Raw genomic sequence first — 17,484 nt, forward strand, 5'->3', positions numbered from 1 at the left:
TTCCCGAGAATCCTTCTGTGACTAGGTCCAAGCTTAGGAGAAGAGAATGCAGTGATTGATTTGTGATGTCTGCGCTGGATTGGTTGCAGCAGTGAGGAGTTGCAGCCTCAGAGGAGCAGGAAGGCGTGCTGAGATTGATTAGTGATGTCTGCCGTGGGTGCGATACTATGAATCAGTAGCACACTTACCATGTACTTGCCCTCCATGGACCGGATAATACCCAACAGTCCTGCCAGCATCCTTGATCTAGGATTCTGAGCTTTGGAATCTGGTGATGGGTCATAAGCCTTTATGCCACCATTCTCCAGAGCTATCTCTGTCCCTTTCCTGCCCTCATGTCACTTTCCTGCCCCAGAGTTCAAACAGAAAGAAGAGTGTACCATCCGTGGCCGGAGCTTGATCCAGATCAGCATCCAGGAGGATCCCTGGAACCTGCCCAGCTCCATCAAGACCCTGGTGGACGACATCCAGAGATACGTGGAAGGTCAGTCGGGCTGGGAAGGGTGTAACGTGGGGGTTATGGGGCCTTTGGCTCTGAATGTGGAAGGATCAGGAATGGGTCCGTCTCTGCACCCCCATCTCTCCAGGCCCAGGGGAGGACCGGAAGAGTGAGTGACCCTTTCTCAGCTGAGTGTCCTGCCCTGGGCTGGGCCCTGCGACTGTACACACTTGATCAAGGAACAGCTAATTTGGGAGCCTGGAGCTTGCTTGCGGTTGGGAGGCTGAGAAGGCTGAACTTGTCCCTTCTCAGCTTCCAAACGTGGATTTAGTTCACTTCCTTTTATATGTTATCAGGGTCACAAGCCAGGGGTCCCCTGATTAGACTTGGGCCCACAGAGGGGTTCTGACGCTAGAGCTTTAAAAAGTGCGAATCACCGCCAGATCTCACATACTAATCGAGACTTCTGGCTGCTCTTGAGCAGTCAGGAGGTCTGGCAGCAACGGGCCTGTAGTCGCACACTCACACTCGGCTGGGGTGAGTGGTGGAGGTGCTTTCAGTTCACCACCGTCCCGGCTCTCCCTGCGGCCTGGTGTCTGCCTCACGCGTCTCGCGTTACCTGCCCAGCCCTGGGCAGCAGTGTCGCCAGTGCTCAAACCCCCTCTCTCCCACGTATTGGCTGTGTGATCTTGGCAAGACCCTTGACGTCTCGGTGCCTCGGTTTCTTCCTGTGTAAGATGGGCTCGTAGTGGTACCTCCCTCCCGTGTGTTGTGAGGATTCAGTGAGTCAGTACAGGTAAAGCACTCACCACGGCGCCTGGCACCCCGTCAGGAGGTGTGCGCTGCTGCGGCCACCGCTGTTATTTCCACACCCAGCCTCGTCTCGGGGCCCCTGCAGCACGGAAAGTGTCTCAGGAGGCCAAATCCAAAGGCCTTTCCGAATTTTCTTTTAAGCCCCTTCTGGGCCCAAGAGCCTCTTTCTTTTTTTTTTTTTTTTTTTTTTTTAATTTTTTGCTTATTGCAGTAACATTGGTTTATAACATTGTAAAAATTTCAGGTGTACATCATTATACTTCTATTTCTGCGTAGATTACATCATGTTCACCACCCAAATACTAATTACAACCCATCACCACACACGTGTGCCGAATTATCCCTTTCACCCTCCTCCCTCCCCCCTTCCCCTCTGGTAACCACCAATCCAATCTCTGTCTCTATGTGTTTGTTTATTGTTGTTATTATCTACTACTTAATGAAGGAAATCATACGGTATTTGACCTTCTCCCTCTGACTTATTTCACTTTGCATGATACCCTCAATGTCCATCCATGTTGTCACAAATGGCTGGATTTCATCGTTTCTTATGGCTGAGTAGTATTCCATTGTGTATATATACCACATCTTCTTTATCCATTCGTCCCTTGATGGGCACTTAGGTTGCTTCCAAGTCTTGGCTGTTGTGAATAACGCTGCAATGAACACAGGGGTGCATGTACCTTTACAAATTGGTGTTTTCAAGTTCTTTGGATAAATACCCAACAGTGGAATAGCTGGATCGTATGGTAGTTCTATCCTTGATTTTTTGAGGAATCTCCATACTGTTTTCCATAGTGTCTGCACCAGTTTGCACTCCCACCAGCAGTGTGTGAGAGTTCCCTTCTCTCCACATCCTCTCCAACACATGTTGTTTCCTGTCTTGTTAATTATAGCCATTCTGACGGGCGTGAGGTGATATCTCATTGTAGTTTTGATTTGCATTTCCCTGATAGTTAGTGATTTTGAACATCTTTTCATGTGTCTGTTGGCCATCTGTATATCTTCTTTGGAGAAATGTCTGTTCAGGTCTTTTGCCCATTTTTTAATTGGGTTGGTAGTTTTTTTGTTGTTGAGATGCATGAGTTCTTCATATATTTTGGAGATTAAGCCCTTATCAGATGTATGGTTTGCAAATATCTTCTCCCAATTGTTAGGTTGTCTTTTCGTTTTGTTGATGGTTTCCTTTGCTGTGCAGAAGCTTTTTAGTTTGATGTAGTCCCATTTGTTTATTTTTTCTATTGTTTCTCTTGCCTGGTCAGACATGGTGTTTGAAAAGATGTTGCTAAGACCGATGTCGAAGAGCGTACTGCCTATGTTTTCTTCTAGAAGTTTCACAGTTTCAGGTCTTACATTCAAGTCTTTAATCCATTTTGAGTTAATTTTTGTGTATGGTGTAAGGTAAGGGTCTACTTTCATTTTTTTGCACGTGGCTGTCCAGTTTTCCCAACACCATTTGTTGAAGAGACTTTCCCTTCTCCATTGTGTGTTCTTGGCTCCTTTGTCAAAGATTAGCTGTCCATAGATGTGTGGGTTTATTTCTGGGCTTTCAATTCTATTCCATTGATCTGTGAGTCTGTTTTTGTGCCAGTACCATGCTGTTTTGGTTACTATAGCTTTGTAGTATATTTTGAAATCAGGGAGTGTGATACCTCCAGCTTTGTTCTTTTTTCTCAGGATTCCTTTAGCTATTCGGGGTCTTTTGTTGTTCCGTATAAATTTTAGGATTCTTTGTTTTATTTCTGTGAAAAATGTTGTTGGAACTTTGATAGGGATTGCATTGAATCTATAGATGGCTTTAGGAGTATGGACATCTTAACTATGTTAATTCTTCCAATCCAAGAGCATGGAATGTCTTTCCATTTCTTTGTGTCTTCTTCAATTTCTTTCAGAAATGTTTTATAGTTTTCGGTGTACAGATCTTTCACCTCTTTGGTTAAGTTTATTCCTAGGTATTTTATTCTTTTTGTTGCAATTGTAAATGGGATGGTATTCTTAATTTCTCTTTCTGCTACTTCCTTGTAAGAGCCTCTTTCTGAAGGAGAGACCAGGACACGAGGCCGGTGTCTGGAAGGTCTGAGCTCTGTCTGCACGTGCGCAGGGCTGTGGCTGCGTAGGATGTGCATGGGTACCCGAATATACATGCGGGCGTGCACCTGTGTGTGTACCTGTGTAAGTGTGTGCCCACACGTGTGTACAAGGTGTGGGCTGGGGGCTCTGGCCCAGGAGTCGAGGGGCTGGTTTCAGTCTCTGGCAGGTGCGTGTAAACAGATGCTGCTAACAGTTAGAGTCCGTCCCCCACATGTCCAGGGTTTCTGGAATCCACCCAGCATTCAGTAAAAGCCTCTTTAGCACGACCGTGAGCGCCCAGAGCCTCAGTAGGAGGGTTCAGAGCACTTGGGCTGTGGGGAGGGGGCCCAGCTCTGCTTGGGCCTTCTGCCAACTCTGCTGAGCACGTGCTCCTTTCTCTACCTTCTCCTTCCAGATGGGAAGAACCAGCTGCTTCTGGCCTTGCTGAAGTGCACAGGTGAGGGCTTCGGAGGGCAGCTGTCTGCGATTTGCACACACTCAGGTCACCCAGGTGTAGTCAGGAGAGGCTGTCCCCGTGGGGCGGGGTGAGGGGGGAGTTGTGCCCATGACTGCAGCCCAGGGAGGCCTCTTCTGCCGGCCAGAGTTGACCTTCCTGTGGTCCTCGGGGCCTGCATGGCGGAGGCCCTGCAAGAACTGCTTAGACCTCGCTTCCTCCTCTGTGTCTGGGCGACAAGTCTCAGGGCCCCGGAGCCACGAGCCCCACCTCTTGCCACCTCCCAGGCCTGGGCAGACCCTGACGACGACCAGGGACAGAGGACCGATGATTAGGGAGGCTCTTTGCCAGTTGGGCCCTCGGCCCAGCCTGGGGCAGACCATGGGGAGGGGGAGAGGGCTGATGAGGGCCGGGGGAAGCTTGGAGCTGTTCTCTGTCCCTCCCTTCTTTCCAGGAATTCTCAGCCCTGGGGGCAGCTAAAATAGAATCTAGGTCAAAACTGGTCACTGAAAACCAGTTGGCTAGAGCCATTCATGGAGAATAATCCCTTCCAGAATATTGGGGCCCTGATTGACCGATTGCCTGCAGTTGGTCACTTCTGCAAACCACATCACGAGTGAGGAAGGGAGGGGCAGGAAGGAGGCATACTTCCCAAAAATAGAGAAAATGGTAAATTGCATTTCTTAAAACATGGAGCTTGGCAGAAATGCTTGGTGTCATTGTCATTCTCAGTCAAGGCCGAGAAATCCCCTGACAGGTGGAGAGACAGCTGAGGGTGAGGGTTTGGGGGAAGCCTTAGGAAAATCACAAGTGGTTTTTATAATAGGCAGATGGGTCACTGAGAGAATTGAGTCTTGGCAAATCGGCTTGCTTTTGGAGAATTGATTTTGTGGAGTTGGCCTTTGGGGGCTGGGATTAATTGACGTTGGGCCAGTTGGCCCCTGATGGGGGGTCCGGTGGGGTTGGTTCTGGCCCCGGGCTTTGGGGCGCCGGCCTGCTGATGGCACGGGAGCCCCCGGCCCAGCGAGCCGTCCCCCCGCCCGCAGACACGGAGCTGCAGCTGCGGAGGGACAGCGTCTTCTGCCAGGCCCTGGTGGCCGCCGTGTGCACCTTCTCGGAGCAGCTGCTGGCGGCCCTCAGCTACCGTTACAACAACAACGGGGAGTACGAGGAGAGCAGCCGGGACGCCAGCCGCAAGTGGCTGGAGCAGGTGGCGGCCACCGGCGTCCTGCTGCACTGCCAGTCCCTGCTCTCGCCGGCCGTGGTGAGTGGGGCGGCCCCCCTGGGCCTCACAGCTCTTTATGGGGCACCTGCTGTGTGCCGCCGTCACGGGCACTGGGGCTCCAGCGGTGAACGAGAGTCCTTGTGCTCAGGGATCTTACGTCCTAGTGCGGGGTGGGGGGACAGATGTAGACAGGTAAAATGAATGATCTAGACCCGTGGATCCCACCCCGGGCAGTTTTACTCCCTAGGGGACGCTTGACAATGGAGACATTTTAGGTTGTCACAGCAGAGGTACTAGTGTGGGGGCCAGGGATGCTGCTCAACATCCTACCGTGCAAAAGGACGCCCCCCCAACAGAGAATTATCTGGCCCCAAATGTCATTAGTGCTGTGGTCAAGAAGCTGTCAGATATGGTGATAAAGGCTAAGGAGAAAGATTAAGCAGGGAAGGGGACAGGAAGGCCTGCAGTGGTGGCAGTTGAAAGTTCTGATAAGGTGGCTGGTGAAGGCCTCCCTGAGAAGGTAACATCTGACTTAAGAACCGAAGGAAGGGAGGGAGTGAGCCATTAGGGTATTGGGGAAGAGATGTCTCAGCAACGAGAACAGCAGGTGCAAAGGCCCTGAGGCAGGAGCTTGCACGCAGTGTTGAGAAACAAGGTGCCTGTGTGGCTGGAGCAGAGTGAGCTGGGGGAGGGTTGGGGAGGTGAGTCATGAGAATTAACTGGGGTCGGACTGTGTGGGGTCTTGCAGGCTGCTGTAGGACTTCGGCCATTACTCTGAGTGGGTGTGAGCCATGGGAGGGTTTAGAGCAGAGAAGGGACAGGATCTGAGTCTGACACTTGAAGAATCAGCCATGCTGCCAGGTGGGGAGGACCACAGAGGGGTGAGAGCGGAGGCTGGGACACCAGTGAGGAGCCTTTGTAATCATCCAGGTGAACTTTCTTTTTTTTTTTTTAAAGATTTTATTTATTTATTTTTTCCCCCCAAAGCCCCAGTAGATAGTTGTGTGTCATAGCTGCACATCCTTCTAGTTGCTGTATGTGGGACGCGGCCTCAGCATGGCCAGAGAAGCGGTGCGTCGGTGCGCGCCTGGGATCCGACCCCGGGCCGCCAGCAGCGGAGCGCGCGCACTTAACCGCTAAGCCACTGGGCCGGCCCTAGGTGAACTTTCTTGGTGCAAATAGCATGTCGTTTAATCCTCGCAGTGGCCCGAGGCAGGTCCTTTACCACCCACATTTTAAGGATGGGAACACTGAGGCCCCGGGAGCCAGGTTTGACCCCTGGGAGCCTGACTCCCAGGAACACCTGGGCCGCCCTGCTTTCTCGGTGTCTCTTTTATCCCTAAGTGCCCTCAGGGCTCAGAATCAGGGCTGGCCCCTCTGCTGCCCCCAGAGGCAGAGCCAGTGGTTCAGCAGTTCGGGGTGCTGGTGCCCAGAGCCGACGTCCCCCAGAAATGCAGCAGCACCTGCTCTGTGCTGTTTGCTCCTCCACCCCGTGTGTCCCGCCAGGGCGCACCCCACGTCTGCAGCCCTGCGCCCCCCAGACGTTTTCTCAGGCTGGGCTGGAGGCCGCAGCTGCTGGCAGGCTGGGAAAGTGTGGCCTTGGGCGCCCTCTGCTGGGCGCTGTTGCACACAGGCGCCTGCCTGGTGGGAGAACCACTCTCACTGGTTCCTGGGAAGGACCACCCATGGCCCTGGAAAGACAGCCGGGAACCCCCAGCCCTCACTCTCCTCTCAGATGAGGACACTGGGGCCCAGTGTATAAATGCACCAGTCACCACGACGTGCCGGGCTCTGAGCTCGGTGCTGGGGATCTGAAGCTCACTCTGTAGTTGGTGGAAGCAGACTGGGAAGAAGGAAGGAGGGCCTCAGGAGTGGGGGAGAGATAGGAAAAGGGGAGTTATGCACAAGATTTAGAAGGAGATTGAATTTTTTGGATTAAGTGGTAAGAGACGGCCTCTCTGAGGAGGTGACGGCTTCTTGGAGGAGGTGATGTTTGAGCTGAGACCTGAGTACCAAGACAGCCAGCTGGGTGAGCAGTCTCAGGAAGAGTGTGCTGGCTAGAGGGAACAGCGTGTGCAAAGGCCCTGAGTAGAGGCCACCCAGCACATTCAAGCAGAGATGGGTTCTGACCCTGGGAGGGACAGGTCAAGCCGTAGAGCAAACACAATGTTGTGTCCAGCCCTGGAGAGCCCAGCGTAGGACTCATGCCTGGTAGGCCCACAGCCCGGTGCGTCGACTGGAGTTGAATCGCAGCATCTTGAAGTGAAACCGCAGGGCAGGGGTGGTGTCTGAGACTCCTCCCCCCATCTTCTCCTGCAGAAGGAGGAACGGACCATGCTGGAGGACATCTGGGTGACCCTGTCGGAGCTGGACAATGTCACCTTCTCCTTTAAGCAGCTGGACGAGAACTACGTGGCCAGTGAGTGTTTCTTCTCACCTCCGCTGTGAGAGTCAGAGTTCTGGGTGGAAGGGACTGCTCTGGGGTCATCCTGTCCCTCTGCCTGCCACCAGGCCAGCTGCCTGGGGCTGACCCAGGACCCAGCACTTTCAAACCTCATGCCCCCAACATGAATCTCAAAGCTGACCCTCGGGGCACACAGGGAAAAAGAAGGGTTTCTTTTTTGTATAAACCCACCCTGTCTCCGATAACTCTTAGAAGAGAACAACCACCAGTGTCCAGTTCTTATTAAAATTCCACTCTAAAGATATCCTTCTTTGGGGTGAAGACTTGTAAAGATTTTTGAAGGGCTTATACCATAATTAAGTTTCTTCCTTCCTTTCTTCCTCCCTCTCATCCATCTTTTGACCCACGCACCCACCCATCTACTTATCCACCCATTCACCCGTCTATCCACCCTGTCTACTCATCCGTCCATCCATCACCCATCCATCCACACGTTGAAAATTATGAGCATGTAATAGGAGTCAGGCACAGTTTTAGGTTCTGGGGCTGCAGTGGAGAGCAATACGGCCATGGTTCCTGCCAACCTGGAGTTCACAGTCTAGCCCAGTGCGTCTCAGCTCTGGCTGCACTGGAATCATCTAGGGAGCTTTTCAAAGATACTGATGCCCCAGCCCCAGCCCCGGTCCCAGGCCTGGCGATTTAGATTCAGTCTGTGGGGTGGGCATTGGGCATGTCCTTGAGCATTGGGATTCGAGAAAAGCTTTCCAGGTGACCTGGACGTCCAGCCAGGACTGAGAACCACTGGGCTCGGCTCTAGAGCTGTGGTTCTCCGGGTGTGACCGTCGGACCAGCAGCAAATTGAGACCTTGATAGGTGAATTCTCGGCCCCACCACAGACCCACAGAATCTGAAGCCCTCCAGGTGGTTCTGAGGCACACTAGTTTGAGAACCACTCCACCTGATCTAGATCAGAGTTTCTCAACCTTTTTTGTTGTCACATCCATAAGGAGCCCGTTTAGACAATTTTTCCTAGTTGCCGCACCCCCATGAAATTTGAATACCACGGATATACTATATACTTGTTTATGTACTGTATGTATATCTGTGCTTTATGCATAAAAAGAGTAATTTTTTTTTTGCCTTCCCCCCAAAAAACAATTGTCACCTCTTTGGGGGCCATATCACCCCACTGAGAATGTGTAGACTCTCTAGACAGACAATGAGTTTCAGTTCAGGTACCGATTGGAATTGATCGGCAGTGGCTGCCTGTTTGTAGGCTGAGTTGGGCTCAGGGAGAATTGTTGATTGATTAGTGATGTCTGCTGTGGGTGAAGGATGGGGTGTTAATGCCACAAGCTCTTCCCCATGAGTGTAAATAAGAGGCAGGTCCTGTTTGAGGACGGCTTTTGCCAGGTGAAGGCCCTGGGCGACCAGGTGCGGGGTACACGGAGCACTGGGGAGCCTCTGAGGATAAACATTGAGGACTCCCCAGCTGAGAGAATCCGTGTCAGGTCTGAGAATGAAGCAGTGAAACTGGGCCCTGTTGAGGGAGGTGAAAAGGGAGGTCAGGAGCTGCTTCCCTGAGTGTGGGGGGTGGCGCTGTCTGAGGCTTCCCAGGAGGGTAGGAGGACAGGGAGGTCTGAAGCCACCGCTCTGGGGGACGTGCAAGTCCCAGGATGTAGCCTGTGAGGTCAGAGCACAAGGGGGCCTGAGGCTGCCCCTCGTGGGGGGAGAACAGGGCGGTCCCGGACGCCACAGTGGAGGTCGATGGAGGTCTGAAGCTGCTCTAGTGGAGGTGGGAGGACCGCCCTCCGGCCTCAGTGGTGAGCCGCCCTGTCTGGCCATGTTCCCCGCAGACGCCAGTGTCTCCTACCACATCGAGGGCAGCCGGCAGGCGCTGAGGGTCGTCTTCTACCTCGACAGCTACCACTTCTCCAAGCTGCCCTCCCGCCTGGAGAGCGGGGCCAGCCTGAGGCTGCACACCGTGCTCTTCACGAAAGGTGAGCCACGGGGGCTGAGTGGGGCCCACGGGGACGGCCACAGCCGCCCTGCACACTGGGACCCACCCACCTGCCCCCCTCTTCTTCCTGCCCAGCTCTGGAGAATGTGGAGGGGCCACCGCCTCCAGGCAGCCAGGCTGCGGAAGATTTGCAGCAGGAGATCAACGCGCAGTCCCTGGAGAAGGTGCAGCAGTATTACCGCAAACTCAGGTATCGCGTGGGCCGCATGATGGGGGCAGGATTCTGGACACTGCCGCGGGGAGGAGGCATTAGCGTGTAAGGCACCAGGCAGGCCCCGCCGTGTGGAAGTGGGCAAAATGCCCCTGCTTGATCACCTACTGTGTGCCAGGCCCTCTGCCTACACAAGCTCATCAGATAATCACAACTGTCGTGGTAGGCCATTCTAACCCACTTTACAGATGAGGAAACTGAGGCCCAGAGAGCAGACTCATCTTGCCCAGGGTCACACAGCTAGACAGTGGCTGGTCTGCTGGCTTCAAAGCAGGTCCTTCCCACTGAGAGGAGCTGCCTGTTTCATTCTGCGTGGGGGTGGGAGCCGAGACAGGGGCCCTGGGAGTCTTGAGTCTGTGAGTAAGGGGTGTGCCCCCCTGACACTCAGAAGAGACCCCCAGAGAGAAGGAGCGAGCAGGGACCACATCCGCCAAGAGGAAGCCTCAGGCCCAGGGAAGCAGCTCCCACCACCGCTGCCCTCACCCGACCCCTTCCTACTTCCTTCTGCCTTCTCCCGCTGAGAAAAAGGCTGCTGAGAATTAGGAGAGCAGGTTTCGGGGTGTGCGTAAGGGCTTCTCCCTGTTGGGGCCCAGCTTTACTGTTTGGAGGTGGGAGAAGGATGCTTTCATTCGTTTGTTCAGGGAGATCATCCAGCTTTGTTATTAAAGCTGGGATCTCTGCATTGATGGACGCCATCAGTCTGTTCCCTGCCGTTGGTTGAATATTTAACGTATCGCCTCGGTGATTGTTCAGTCCTCCCTCCCTTCGTTCAGCGCATGTCACTCCAGACCTGCTGTGGGCCGCCTCTGTTCTGGGTGCTGCTTGGGAGTTGGCAGTCACCAGACAAAGCCTGTTCTTCGTGGAGCGTAGATTCTAGAGCAGCCGTGGTCTGGGCCACCCCTTGTTTTGTCAGTAAAGTTTTGTTAGCACACAGCACGTTTATTCTCTATGGCTGCCTTTGTGCCATGACAGCAGAGCTGAGTAGCGTCTCGACAGAGACTGTCTGGTTCATGGTTCACACAGCCGACAGTGTTGACTGTCTGGCCCTTTACAGAAGAAGTTGGCCGAGTCGTCTTCTAGAGGGGAGAAAATGAGCCAGTGGACAGAGAGCAGTGTAACGTGGCAGGTGGTGCGAGTGCAGAGGAGAGATGCGGCAGGACAAGGGGACAGACAGTGGGGGTGTCTGGTGCTAATTTGGCGGCGGTCAGGGAGAGATGGCATTTGGGGAGCCTGGGAGCCCCTTCTTGCTCCCCCTGGGCTGTTGGAGGAGCAGGTGACTCTGGGCGTGGAGAGCTGTGCGTGGCGCCCTCAGTGATTTCTTCCTGTGGGTCGGAGGAGGGCAGAGGGGCTGGGGGTGCAGTGGGGGAGGGGCTGGTAGGATGGTGGGTGTGGTGTCCCCCCCTTCCCGCCACTCAGACCACTCTTTCTCTCTCAGGGCGTTTTACCTGGAACGGTCCAACCTGCCCACGGATGCCAGCACCACGGCTGTGAAGATAGACCAGGTATGTCCACCCTTCCGTCCCCGCTCTGGAGCTCGGGCAGGGCCAGGGCCTCTCAGGGGTCAGGGCTCGGCAGAAGTGTGGCCCCCCGTGCCCCGAACCCTGGCAGAGAAGGATTCTGCTCTCTTCTCCAGGGGGTCCCCTGGGATAACTCCCTCACCGTTCTAGGAGTTCCAGCTTCGGCCCCACCCGCCTTGGAATTCCTGCGATGATTTATTCTCCCGGCGCCCACTCGCCTGTGCCTCCCTCGTCAGCCTCGTTCATGGCAGCACTTCTCTGAGGCGGGAGCCCCACCCCGGCTGTGGCCGTGCACTGTTCTTTTTGTTTGTTTTGAATTTGTGGCCGACATTTTAAAAAAAAACAAAAGGTTTTCCATAAAACGGAGGCTTAAAATGGAGGCTTCTAGCTTTTCTTGAGGAATGGAAACCCTGGCTGTCCGGGGCCCACGCTCTCCTGGGTCACAGTGGCTTTCCGAGGGCGCGTGCCTCCCGCCGTGCCCCAGGCCTTTCACCCCCTTCCCAGGCTCAGGCAGGCCTCGAATTTGACAATGGTTTTGGGGTGCTGGTCTCGGGACCGAGGCTGGGGGCTCCGAGAGAAGTGGTGGGCACAGGCCTCTGGGCGTTCGCAGTCTGGCTGGCAGAGGAGTGAGACGGCATGGGAAGAACTGGTGAACCACCACTTTGTGTCTGCACAAGGCCATCTGGGAGAGCTGGGGGCGGAAGGGAGGGCTCTTCTGGGGAGGGGCAGCTCTTCGGAGAGGAAAGGACAGGGCAGTTCATTCAGGCTTAGTCGTGGGCACACCTGGGCAGGGGAAGAGAATGGGATTGGCAGATTTGGCCTGGAGTATATGGTGAACACTGGCAGCTACAGATAGTCCTTGAGCAGGGCTCGGGGAACCTTAGCTGGGCTGTAACCCTGGTGAGGTGAGCCTGGAGGACAGCCACAGGAACAGAGCTGGGCTGGAGGGAGACGATGGGGAGGAAGGCCAGGTGGGGCCTCCTCCAACTGTCCAGGTGTGTGTCCCTCACAGCTGATACGCCCCATCAACGCCCTGGACGAGCTCTGTCGCCTCATGAAGTCTTTGGTCCACCCTAAACCCGGTGCTGGCGGGAGCTTGGGCGCTGGCCTCATCCCCATCTCCTCCGAGCTCTGCTACCGCCTGGGGGCTTGCCAGATCGCCATGTGCGGCACAGGCATGCAGAGGTGAGCCACGTGACCCCTCAGTCGGGAGCGGGGAGGGGCAGGGCAGGCTTCCGGGCCATTTAGGGGGTCCAGGACAGGGGGCAGGAGGCTGAGCTAGGATCCTGGTTCTGCCACTGCCTGTGGAGCCCAGACAAGAACTTGGCCTTCTCTGGACCTCAGTCTGTCTGTCTGTGAAATGGGACCGCAGGAGGAACTCCTGGGAGGGCTGTGGAACTATCTAGTTCTCTCACTCTGGTTAGTGTGAAGGAGAGTCTGTGCATCATGGTTCTGCCTGAACCTTCGTTCAACATTAACAGTAGTGATCGCTCATCTTTATTTGGCGGGACTGGCCTCACACCTCACCGGACACTCTCCCTCCTCTGTCCTTTGTCCCTGCCGGCCATCCCAGGGGAGAGATGTCACCTTCTCCCCGAGGCCTTCCCTGACCCCCTGTTGTGCCGTCTCCCACCCCAGACTCTCCCCAACTCTGTTTCCCTCGGCAGCCCTCATCACGTCCCAGGTACAGTGCAGTTCCCTGTGTTAGTTTATTCTCGGCCGTGCCCCAGCAGCTGGCGTAGAGGTTTGTTGAGAGCACTCCCTGTGTACCAGGCACCGTGTTGATGTTCCACGTAGATTAACTCATATCCTTGCGGCAGGCCAGTGCTGTGGGGCCTGTTCCAGGGGTTCTCCGCCGAGGGCGATTTGCCTCCCAGGGGACACTTGGCCGTGTCTGGAGACATTGTGGGTTGTCACAACTACGGGGAGGGAGGTGCTACTGGCATCTAGTGGGTGGGGGCCAAGGATGCTCTAAACATCCTCCAGAGCACAGGCCAGCCCCAACCTGGTCCAGATGTCAGTGGTGTGCTGGGAGCACCCCGTCTCACGGTGGAGGAAACTGAGAGCCGAGGGGAACCTACCTGCCAGGGTCCCAGAGTGATTATAATTCCTAGATGGGGGAATTAGTTCTCAGCCCTGAGGCAGGAGTTCGCCTGGGGGAGAGCAGGACATGAGGCCGTGATGGTCGGGGTGCGGTGGGTTCCCGGGCGTGTGGGGTCTGGAGGCTGCGGTGGGGCAGGAGGTCGCCCGCCTCACCTCGTCCCCTGCCGCTCCCTGCAGGAGCACCCTGAGCGTCTCCCTGGAGCAGGCGGCCGTCTTGGCGCGGAGCCATGGGTTGCTGCCCAAGTGCATCATGCAGGCCACAGACATCATGCGGAAGCAGGTGGGGTGGCCTGTCCCCAGGCCCTGCGGGGCCGCGGGGTGCCCGGGCCTGGGCATCGCGGTCCGAGGCTCGGTGCCCTCTCAGCCGGGGTGGGATGAGGGGCCATCTGGGGCCCAGGTGGTCCTCAGCCCCCGACTTGGACTTCTCCCCGCTGGAGGGGCCCAGGATTTCAGCTTCCGGGGCCTCCCGTTACCTGCTCACCCCACCCCACCCGCATGCCTCCTCGAGGCAGGCTCCCGCCTCACGGTTCTTTCTTCCCAGGGCCCCAGGGTGGAGATTCTGGCCAAAAACCTCCGAGTCAAGGACCAGATGCCCCAGGAGGCGCCGCGGTGAGTGGCTGTCCCTCCCGTCCCCAAAGGCCAGGATGCAGGCTGGGCATCAAACTCTAGGCCTCAACCCAGGCAGACCCCCTGGTATTCAGATAGGGCTTCCCCCCTCATTATGGGGACCCCACTTTGGGGAGCAACAAACACCACTCAGTCTCGTACCCCCAGAGGAGCTCCCACTTCGGCTGGGAAGATGAGACGAGGCCCCAGAGTGAGCCCTGGGGCAGCGATTTGGTGTGACCCCCCGCCCCCCATTCTCTGCCGCCCTCAGAGCCCTCAGTCTGCCGCTCCCTTCTGTCCTCACGACCCCAGCATCTCTCCACGCTGATTTTGGACTGTCTCATGGCGCTGCCCCCTCTCCCAGTGGTCACTCATTTTACTCCGGCCTCTCTCTCCATCCCGCTGCCCCAGTTTGCTATCGACATCTGCCCACAGTTTGTAAATAACTTTTTATTTTGAAATAGTTCAACTCATGAGAAGTTGCAAAAATAGTACAGAGAGTTCCCGTGTGTCCTTCACGCAGCCCCCAGAGTATTGTCTCCCATAACTGCAGGACGTTGTCACACCAGGAAAGGGCGCTGGTGCAGTGCAGTAACTCACATTCAGGTCTTGCTGGGTTTCACCGGGTTTTGCACTCTCAGCCCTCATTTCTTTGCAATACTTGTATATGTTACTCACCCTGCTCCAGGCAGCGTTCCAGTCTCTACCTGTATTAACTCATTTACTGCAAACAGCAACCCTGTGAGCAGGGTACTTCCCCATGTGGCAGGCGAGGACACTAAGGCACAGAGATGTTCAGCATCCTGTCTGGGGTCACACAGCTAGCAGTGGCAGAGCTGGGACTCTGAACCCAGGCAGGGAAGGCCTAGGGGCTGAGCTCCAACCGCTGTGCCACCTTGCTTCTGTCTTGCTCGTGTCACTGTGGCAGCCTCCTGTCTGGTCCCCCTGCTCTCATTTCCCCACAACAGCAGATCTGTCTCTCCTGCTTGAAACCCACTGTGCCTCCTTCTTATTGGAAGATGAAGCTCAGAATCTTCCAGTGCAGACGTTAAGAAAACCAAGGCAGCTCTCGTGTGCTGCAGGGAGGGGCCCCCAAGAGAGAGGCAGTGACAAACTGCCGTGTCTAGTTTGCCGCCATTAGTGTGGACAGATGTGCACCCCCCCACATGTAAACATGCGCCCACACACGTATCTTAACACACAAACCTGCACGCAGACGCGTCTGTATCTGTGAGCCCCTTGCCAGTCTGGAGGGAGCAGGGCCTGCCTGTGGGGAGGGGACCGGACAGCTGGGGCCGGCGTGGGCAGCATAAATATTTTTCACTCTGCATTTTTTTTTATCCCTATTGAGTTTTGTGTTCTGGGCATGGATTATGTGTTCAAACAAGAGTTGTAAGACGTAATAATAATAATAGGCCCTGGCCCGCCCGGCCGCGCCTCATCCTCTTCACCTCCGTCCCCTAGGCTCTACCGCCTCTGCCAACCGCCGGTGGACGGAGACCTCTGAACGCCGGGATGCACGGTGCTCGGCTGCGTCCTCTGAGCTGGGATTTTGGAGGACATGGGGCCGCGCAGGCCTTCTCCAGAGCTGGCCCGAGGCCTCCGCTCCCGCCCGCTCCGGGATCTGCCCAGCCTCGTCCATCACCTCCTGCGAGGACAGACGGTGCCCCCACTCTCGGACGAGCTGACCGGCCCGGGGCCGGCACATTCTCCACACTTCTGCCAGAAGCCCGAGGGGTGCTGGGACCCACAGACGGAGAAGTCATGGGCGCTGTAGCTGGAGCCCGCAGACCCAGCTCCCTTGAGATGGCTCAACCTGCACTTTTGAAACCCTGGTTTCCTTCTAAGTTCACATTCCAGGCGACACCCGTGTCTCTTCCTCCTCCCCCGTCAGCTTCCAGATTCCCCCCTAACTCTGTACTAACCTGCTCGGTGGACTCGGAGAAGCTGGGCCTCTGCCAGGAAAGACAGAGGAACGGGGCACAGCACCTGTTCGCAAGAGGACACTTGAAAGCCACACCAGCCTCCGACGTCACTGCCGTGGGAACTTGAGCCATCAGCCCCGGGCACGAGATTTGCTCTGACTTTATTTATATGGTGTAAAATCTCTATCGTTGATTTTGGGGTTTTTATGTTGTTGTTGGTATTGTCAAAATTTTTTTTTCCAGGTTGTGAGATTATTTCAAAGAAAGGTATATTGTCTAACAGGGGACCAGTATAAGGTAGTATTGACTACTTTTCCCAGTTCTACTAAAAAAAAGAAAAGAAAAAAAGAACTAAATTATTGAAAATTCAAAAAATGTCAGTATTTCATCTTTTTTAATATTAGGGTCATAAGGTATCGCTTACAGGCATCGGCTGTGATTCCTTTTCCCACCCGCCCTCAGCTCTCCAGCAGTGGGTCAGTGTTAGAATGAATTACTTTGCTCTCATTGAATGACTGGCTACAAGAGTTTGCAGGTGGCAGGGCCAGGGCTGGGGGCTGGAAGGGGTGGAACCACCCTCGACATGCTGTCCCCCACAGGTGTCTGTCCTGCAGGTAGGAGGGCCACTGGGCAACGTGGGGGGTGGCTTCTGTAATTTATTTTTTTGATGTTAGCGCAGAGCAGGGCATTCGGGACTTCGCAGCCAGCCAGAGAGACAGGAAGCCGGTCTGCTCATCTGGGCACGGGGACCCCCTCAGCAGTTTGTCCCCTCCAGCTCCCTTACACCAGCAGGGAAATGTCATGGCTCAGGCAGAGGGGAGGGGGTGTCTCCCCGCCCGTGGCTGGTGGGTGAGGTCAGGCGGGGGTTCCCCCAGCTCCTGAGGCTTGAAGCCCCACCAGCATCTTGGCCCCCGGGGCCGCCTTCCCTCTCGCCACCACGCACTGGCTCGCAAGAGGTGGGCTTGTTGCTGGACAGAGGCGACGCTGATAAACAGACCCCATGGCAGGAAAGGGAGGGGCCCCTGGGGGCAAGGGCGTCGTGCACTGGTTTACTTTAAAATGTACAGATCCCCTCATTAAATTCATGATAGATTTTTTTATTATTATTAAAAGTTTATAATACAAAGATCCCGATCCGTGGTGGGTTCCTTTGGGCCGAGCCTGGTGGCGTGGGGGGTGCGGCCAGCGTCGGGCCGAGTGAGCCTGGGCTTTGGAGCCGCACGGAGGGCGGGTCCCCTCGGGACCGTCAGGGCCTTGAGCCGGCGACCCCCGCGCGGTGGCCTGGCCCCTGCGAGCCCGTCTGCCCCTCTCAGCGCGGGCAGTGCGCGCCCCTGCTGGGGCGCGGTGGGGACGCCCCGAGATCGCGCCGGGCCTGCGCCTCCCGTGTGCCGGGACAAGTCGGTCTTCGTACTGTGTCACTTTATCTTGGATTCCGCGCTCCCACTGCACGGCCATGGTGGAGCAACGTGACTCTATTCCCAGGCGTACCCGCCGCCTCCTGGGTGTCCTGCCGGGGCTCCCGGCCTGCCATGTGCCCAGGGCTCAGGGCTGCCCTGTGTCCAGGGGCTGCCCCCCAGCTGTCCTCCGCCTTCACCTGCAAGGCCCCTTCGCGTCTGGGATCTGGGATCCGGCTGGGAATGAGAACTAACACGTGGTTGGGCTGGGGTCCCAGCCAATCAGGATCCACGCTGGCCGCA

At 55.8% G+C, this 17,484-nt stretch overlaps 1 protein-coding gene across 3 annotated transcripts in view; it reads left to right on the forward strand.

The window, feature by feature from the left end:
- The window catches only part of PREX1 (phosphatidylinositol-3,4,5-trisphosphate dependent Rac exchange factor 1), a 194,614-nt gene extending 177,698 nt beyond the window's left edge, over positions 1-16,916 (forward strand). The window contains exons 30-40 of one of the 3 annotated variants that reach the window (XM_004430543.3): positions 356-484; positions 3,738-3,779; positions 4,823-5,040; positions 7,321-7,420; positions 9,262-9,405; positions 9,501-9,615; positions 11,072-11,138; positions 12,166-12,338; positions 13,434-13,536; positions 13,798-13,865; positions 15,327-16,916. In XM_004430543.3, coding sequence (XP_004430600.2) covers positions 356-484; positions 3,738-3,779; positions 4,823-5,040; positions 7,321-7,420; positions 9,262-9,405; positions 9,501-9,615; positions 11,072-11,138; positions 12,166-12,338; positions 13,434-13,536; positions 13,798-13,865; positions 15,327-15,369 — 1,202 coding nt within the window. In that variant the 3' untranslated portion in view covers positions 15,370-16,916. Of the gene's footprint in view, positions 1-355; positions 485-3,737; positions 3,780-4,822; positions 5,041-7,320; positions 7,421-9,261; positions 9,406-9,500; positions 9,616-11,071; positions 11,139-11,303; positions 12,339-13,433; positions 13,537-13,797; positions 13,866-15,326 lie in introns of those variants that run through there. The other 2 variants (XM_087445135.1, XM_087445136.1) reach the window with 2 other exon arrangements.
- Positions 16,917-17,484: the final 568 nt, after the last annotated feature.

The sequence above is a fragment of the Ceratotherium simum genome, chromosome 21, assembly GCF_057802395.1.
Source record: "Ceratotherium simum simum isolate JZ-2026a chromosome 21, ASM5780239v1, whole genome shotgun sequence".
Classification (NCBI taxonomy): Eukaryota; Metazoa; Chordata; class Mammalia; order Perissodactyla; family Rhinocerotidae; genus Ceratotherium; species Ceratotherium simum.